Source organism: Setaria italica, chromosome VI (assembly GCF_000263155.2).
Source record: "Setaria italica strain Yugu1 chromosome VI, Setaria_italica_v2.0, whole genome shotgun sequence".
NCBI lineage: Eukaryota > Viridiplantae > Streptophyta > Magnoliopsida > Poales > Poaceae > Setaria > Setaria italica.
This window is the reverse complement of record NC_028455.1, coordinates 30,066,146-30,072,784: the sequence shown is the minus strand read 5'-3', so window position 1 is coordinate 30,072,784 and position 6,639 is coordinate 30,066,146. Positions and strand designations below refer to the sequence as shown.

The 6,639-nt window shown below is 54.4% G+C and overlaps 2 protein-coding genes across 2 annotated transcripts in view; both read right to left on the bottom strand.

The window, feature by feature from the left end:
* The window catches only part of LOC101771549 (cytochrome P450 76M5-like), a 5,198-nt gene extending 948 nt beyond the window's left edge, over window positions 1–4,250 (bottom strand). The window contains 3 exon segments of the mRNA XM_012846860.3: window positions 4–480; window positions 2,746–3,128; window positions 3,131–4,250. Of these exon segments, the coding sequence (XP_012702314.2) occupies window positions 4–480; window positions 2,746–3,128; window positions 3,131–4,250 (1,980 nt within the window).
* LOC111257573 (cytochrome P450 76M5-like) lies at window positions 54–601 on the bottom strand. The gene is made up of 2 exons (XM_022827378.1): window positions 225–601; window positions 54–175 (listed from the first exon to the last, which is right to left on the bottom strand). The coding sequence occupies exons 1-2, from the start codon at window positions 469–471 to the stop codon at window positions 147–149; spliced, it is 276 nt and encodes a 91-aa protein (XP_022683113.1). The 5' UTR covers window positions 472–601; the 3' UTR covers window positions 54–146.
* Window positions 4,251–6,639: the final 2,389 nt, after the last annotated feature.

The following is a 6,639-nucleotide window of genomic DNA, read 5'->3' as shown; positions in this document are numbered from 1 at the left end:
GACCAGGTCGCGGACCTTGCGCTCGCGGACGCCGCGCGCCGCTGCGAGGCCCGCGCGGGGAGAAGACGTGCGTGGCCACGATGCCGCGCAGGGCTTCCACCGCGGGTCGGAGCTCGGGAGCCAGATCATGGAGCGGTCGGAGAACCTCAGCGCCCGGGCGGCGTCCGGGACGGCGCGCGCGGCGAGGCGGCGGTCGTGCCTCGCGAACGCCTCCCTCGCCGCGCCGCGCGAGGAGACGACCACGGCCGTGGTGAGCCCCAGCTTGAGGCGCATGACGGGGCCGTGGACGCGTGCGAGGCGGGCGAGCGTGTGGTGGAGGTGGCCGCGCAGGTCGAGGAGGTTGCCGACGAGAGGGAGCGGCCTGGGTCCCGGCGGCAGCCGTGGGGTGCCCGTGCCTCGTCTCAGGCTGCTCAGGTAGTAGAGGAGAGACACGACGAGCGTCGCCCATAGCAGCCAGAGCTCGCTCTCCATTTGTGCGGCCTAGCCTGTACGAGAAGGAATCCATCCGTCTATATCAACCTATATATGCACACATGCCGTGCCATCATGTGGTTTCCGAATTCTTCGAATTTCTTCATGTGTTTGAGACAAAATTGTAGAGAAAGACTGCCGTGGCTGGAAACGTTGGTCATGTCTGGGCCAGATATATTTTGATATGCCAATGAAACTGTGGAGCTTATTTCATCTACGACAGAGATTTTTTGTACTACTCAAATTGAAAAATATCTTGTGTAAAAAGTTCCTCTATATGGCGTGCGCCTTCACCATCTTCACTGCATCTTCACTGTTCAATCAAGATCGATCTCTGATAATTTTGTATCATGGACACATCAAGGTCAAAGTATGCCAACTACGGACGTTTGCCTTACAGCGTCGAACACTTGGCGCCATTCACTATCGCAGCTTCGAACCCTTGCAAAGAAATCCGGTTTGCAAACCCCGCTTCCCTGCAGCTTTTTACCGTGGTGCGTTTCCCTTCTTGCCATGTTCTCCACAGAGTCAAACAAGCCCGCTCAAAGTCGGTAAAGGCATAGTTAAGGCACTAATGTTCAACAGTCCGATCAGTCACTAGTTCTAGAGTGAACAGTACACATCTTTGATGTAGGATTTATTTTCTTTCTATCAGTAGGTTTATCTGCTTCATCAATCATCACTACCACGTTTTCGCAGATCCAGTAGCACCGAGCATTGCTACACGAGTTAGCCATCTAAAGTACCACAAGGAAAGAAAACAGAAAATGAATAAAGGCAAAATGAGGAACTTACACTAGCACTACAATGCTTTTCAGACTCTTGCGGGGAAACAAACAGTAAAGGTGTGTTTGGTTCTCGGGCAATTGTTCATCTCGTCATGCTTAGTAAGGTCGGCGGTTGGATGGCACAAGAAAACTTGCTCGGCTTGGTTATATCACTCGCCTTAGCAAGATTTCCCTTGCCCACGATGACGAGATGATTTGGCCCTCCTGTGCCGGCCGGTATGGCTGGCTGGCTTGCATCTCTCTCAAACATCGTTGCCTTAACGTTGATAGCTAGTGTCAGGCCCAACATAGAACCCATTTATAACAATCGCCATAAATTTACCCAAGAAATTATAAATATGCATTCATTATTTCATCAGCAACCACTTTAAATCTTATTTGTTCATTACATTTGATATTAAATATAAATAAAAATGCAAGCAGCATGCTGCTTCCAGCTATAAACTATTATGATCTTTGTACTTGTATTGTACGACGGTTTCCCTCCTGTCACCAACCCCTACGCCTTGTATGGATATTATTGTTGTGAACTAAAAAAAATAAAAAAGCAGGGTGAATATACACTCAACAAACAGGAAAAAAATAAAGTTAAAATTTAGGTGTTAGACATGACCACAAGCTTTTCCCAACTTAGGAGTCACTTGGGTGAAATATAATTTCACATTTTTGCACACTTAAGAGAGGTACTCTGACATTGACAGTCTCTACTAGAACAAAAGTTTTAGAAGAGCTGAGCCCTTGTTGAGTCAGCAAGTAATGACACCTTGACCTGCTACTAGTAGGTCGCTCCTCCGGATCCATGACCGGCTACTCTGCTCTGCACGAGTGTCATTCCACATGAAAAATCTAGATATTCTCCATAGAAAAAGGCAAACCAAATGACCAATACACAATGCATACTATAAAGGATACTAGAATTAATGTAAATTAAGAGCAAGTGTTAGTGTTACTAGGGTGGTCCACTTGCATATGTACCCGGCAGCACTTCGGCCAACACACCGCACCACTTCCCTGGACAACAGGACAAGTCTATAGCACCTCGCTCACTTCATGGACAGAACCTCAGCTAGAGTGTTCTAAGGTCGGTCCCTGCCCTTTCCATTTATAGATGGCAAGATTCACCTCTTCGGTAATCCAAAGCTCTGAAGATTGACATCTTTGGCTTTGGTGAAAGGATGAACTTTTAGGTGAATATAGGTGATCATTTGGCTTATAGGTCTTTTACTACAATCACTTGGCTTGCTTCATCCTGACAAAGAATAGATATATGTTCGTGCATGGCCAAATAATGTATCACTTGATCTATAGTTAAATGTTCTATATATTCATAAGGGTGAGCGTGCATGTATGTCCAGACTCTAAATTGTGTTGTGACGGCAAGATTCACCAATTGCTTGTGTAGGCAACCACTCAAGATGAGTCCAACTCCTTATTGATCCTTCATACGTAGATTATTGGGCATTAGATAACCACGCTAGGTTATCACAACGGGCATGGCCCTCAGGGGGACGGCGAGCACATTTGCAGTAGTAAACTTCTCGTTCACGTCCAATTCCTCGGCGGACACGCCGTCCGGCAGTCGCCACTCGAACGCGTGCAGCAGCGACGCCGATATGAGCGGCACCACGCGCTCCGCCATGGGCAGGCTGGGGCACAGCCTCCGGCCGGACCCGAACGGGATGAACTTGAGCTCCTTCCCTCTGAAGCCCGTCCCGTCCTCCCTACCCAAGAACCGCTCCGGGACGAACTCGTCCGGCCTCTCCGACGCCGCCGGATCCCGCATTATCGCCCACGCATTGAATATCACCGTGCAGCCCTTGGGCACGGCGTAGCCCCCGATCTCGACGCCGTCCTCCGTGGCCCGGTGGGTAACAGCAGCGGCGCCACCGGGTGCAGCCGCATCGCCTCCTTCACCACAGCCTGAAGGTACGACAGGCTCGCCGCGTCGGGCTCCTCGACGGTCTCCTTGCTGCCGATGGCGCCCTCGATCTCGGCGCGAAGCTTGGCCATGATGCTCGGGTTGCGCAGCAGCTCGGCCATCGCCCACTCCACGGTGATCGCAACGGTGTCGCTCCCGGCGGCGAACACGTCGAACATGATGGTTGTCACGTCGTCACGAGTCATCTTGCCTGTGGACACGAGCTCCAGGAGCGCGTCCAGGAAGTCACCCTGCATATCCGCGGACGAGGAGGAGGCATCGGCCAACCGCCTGTCAACTATGTCATCCAAGACGCGAAAGACTTTGTGAAAGCGCCCGGCCGTCCAGCGACGCCATCCTTGCAGGTCGAGCGGCCGGAGGAAAGGGAACAGGTCCGACACGTTCGGTTTCGCGATCGCCTCGATGATCTCCTCCACGAGCTCCCGCAACCCCTGCGCGGACTCGGCGCCCACGTCGACCACGTCGGCGGAGAACAGGGCGCCCGACACGAGGTTGAGCACGCCGCCGTACACGGCCCGGCCGACTTCCACCTCCTGCCCGGCGCGGTCACGGAGGTAGCTGACCAGTTCCCGCACCTTGCGCTCGCGGGCGCCGCGCGCCGCGGCGAGCCTGCGCGGGGAGAAGGCGTGCGCGGCCACGACGCCGCGCATGGCCTTCCACCGCGGGTCGGAGCTCGGCAGCCAGATCACGGACCGGTCGGCGAACCCGGCCGCGCAGGCCATGTCCGGGACGGCGCGCGCGGAGAGGGCGCGATCGTGCTCGGTGAACGCCTCCCTCGCCGCGTCGCGCGAGGAGACGACCACGGCTGTAGTGAGTGCAAGCCTGAGGCGCATGACGGGGCCGTGGGTGCGCGCGAGGCGCGCGAGCGTGTGGTGGAGGTTGCCGCCGCGGAGGTCGAGTAGGTTTCCGAGGAGCGGCAGCGGGCTGGGGCCAGGCGGTAGTTGCCGCCGTCGCCCGGTGGCGAAGCGGGGTCGTGTGTTGGCCAGGTAGTGGTAGAGGAGTGACGTGACGCCGAGCGTCGCCGCCCACAGCAGCCAGAGCGCGTGCTCCATTTGTGTGGCGTGCGCGAGCTTTCCCCGGAGAGAGCATCCGATCAGTGTACCTGAACTGCAAAGGGAGATAGAGCTCCATTTGTAGTTGAGAGCTCAGCCTGTGCTGCCGTCCGGGCGCCAGCAGCTGCTGGTTTTCCATTTCGTGTGAAATTTGAAAGATCAAAGCCCTAGAGCAGCAGCTTTTGACAATTCGAATAACGTACGTCGCGACATGGAAGATGTGGTCATATGGAGACTTGGTGGTGTTTCTCTACACAAGAGCCACGCATCCTCCCTTGCATCTAACCAATTCCACATCGTGCTCTCTGTCCTATGTGACTATGTCCCATGACCCATTGGGATCACATGGAGCCGAGGCCGGCAGGGCAGTCCGCATGGAGGAAATCAGGAAACGTTGTTTGTCCTGCGGCCTCTAGCGCGCTGCGGTTCGCTCCTTGAGCGGACGGTCTCTCTAGTCCAGACTCTCGAATCTTCAGTGACGCCAAAACTGCTGGCCTTTCTCTTATGATGGCACCATGTTGGACGGGTCACAACTCACAAGAGGGCATTCGTGTGAAATCCAACTCATGGACAGATGTGCAAGGTCAGGTTCTCGATCGTGAACCACAGGGTTTTCCGAACTCGATTTGGGCTCGGTGAAGCGGAGCATAAACCGATTGACGCTGAAGCACGAGCAACACGCACCAGGAATTTGCATGGAACTTTTCGTTAGATTTCCGGTTGGGTGGTGTCAGTTTTTTCAGACGCCCTTGCAAGGAAGAAGCAAGCGGTGCGCTCTAACACTCGGCTCAAGCAAGGAGCGTGTGATGCCAGCGGGTGCCTGAAGCCCAGAAGGCCCCATAATAGGACCAGGCGGCAGCGGATCAGGGACGGCTCGTTATCATGTCCGACCTGGCGACCAGGGCCAGGCCTGCCCCATCCGCATCATCTTGGTTCGCCATCGACCGCGCCACAACGGTGGGCGGCTGAGCTCGACGAGAAGATGCTGCGTAGGACGCGGCGACTGGAGCAGATCGACAACGCCCAGGCTATATCTTGTCTTCTTCCTAAAGCTGGTGGTGCGCTGCCGCGGCGCTCTCAGGCAAGCAGCCCCCGCCGCTGCCGCGGCTCGCGATGCTGGCGGCGGCGGGGGAGAAGAGGCTGTCGGACGGTGAGACGGCGTCGTCGACAACGACGCCCAACTCCAGCCTCAGCTCGGCCAGCGGCGCCGGCAGCCTGCCGCGGTGCTGCAGCCTCTCCTTTGACTGCTTCCCGTCCGCCGCCGTGGCCGTAGCATGCTCGCCGCCATCCGCGCCACCAGCCGTACCGGTCTGGCGACGCAGCGAACCGCACGGCGCCGGATCTGAGAAAGGACGAAGAAGGCGCCAGATCAAGGTGAGGACTCAGGCGTCGCCAGATCTGAGTGAGGAGTCGGCCGCGTGCGTGTGGCGGGGCTTACCTCCTGCGCGGCCAGCTCCAGTCACGGAACGTCGCGCTCCGTCGAAATGGACGGCGGAGGTTTCTTCCCCGACACAGCTCCGTCCCTCGCGCTCCGTCGACATGGATGGCGGAGGTTTCTTCCCCGACACAGCTCCGTCCCTTTGGTGCCGTTGACGTGTCCAGGCAGTCCAAGGGATCGGCAAGCCTTCCATGGCAGATGGGGTCGTCACCGCGTTCTTCTGTCACTCTGTCACCTCCGCGTCTCCCTCCCTCGAGCAGAGGCTCCCTCAAGCATCACTCGACAGGTACAGCCACGAGTAACTCCGATCCACTTTTTTTCTCGGTTTTGCTACCCTGATGCTTGGCGAGCGTCTTGGATTTCTGAAGATCGTGCTTCTCTAGTTCTTGGCGTGCGGCAAGATAATAGCTCCACCAGATATGTGCATCTTAGTTTTTTAATCCTTGAGCCTTCCTTGGTGCGCAATATATCTCAGATTTCAGGAAAATTATCTGGGAGCAATGAAAGAAGTACCACTTGACTTGTTTTAGTACTAATATATATCCTACCAACCATCTAATTTTATTAATCCCATCTTTCTGAAAGCATATGCCTCTCAGATAGGTAATTGGAATAGTTTTGTTCAATGCACAGAAAAGAAATTTTGCACGTTACGACATTTTTGCATAAATTGAATATTTAAACTGAGCGCCAAATATTATGTTTAGTGTGCAATATATACAATTGATTTATGCTACGTCTCACTGATAATACAATTTGCCTTTCTTGAAAAGATTTACGGTTTGTTAATGTTTGTCCATTCCGTCGCTGCCATAAGCAGTGGTGAACTAGCCTGGTCTGATGGAGATACTAATAGATTTGATGTGTGGGTAAATAATGTATGGAAGAAAATAAAATGAAATATGTGTAGTCGATCTCTTTTTTCTACGTACCATGTGGAGCCTTGTTGTT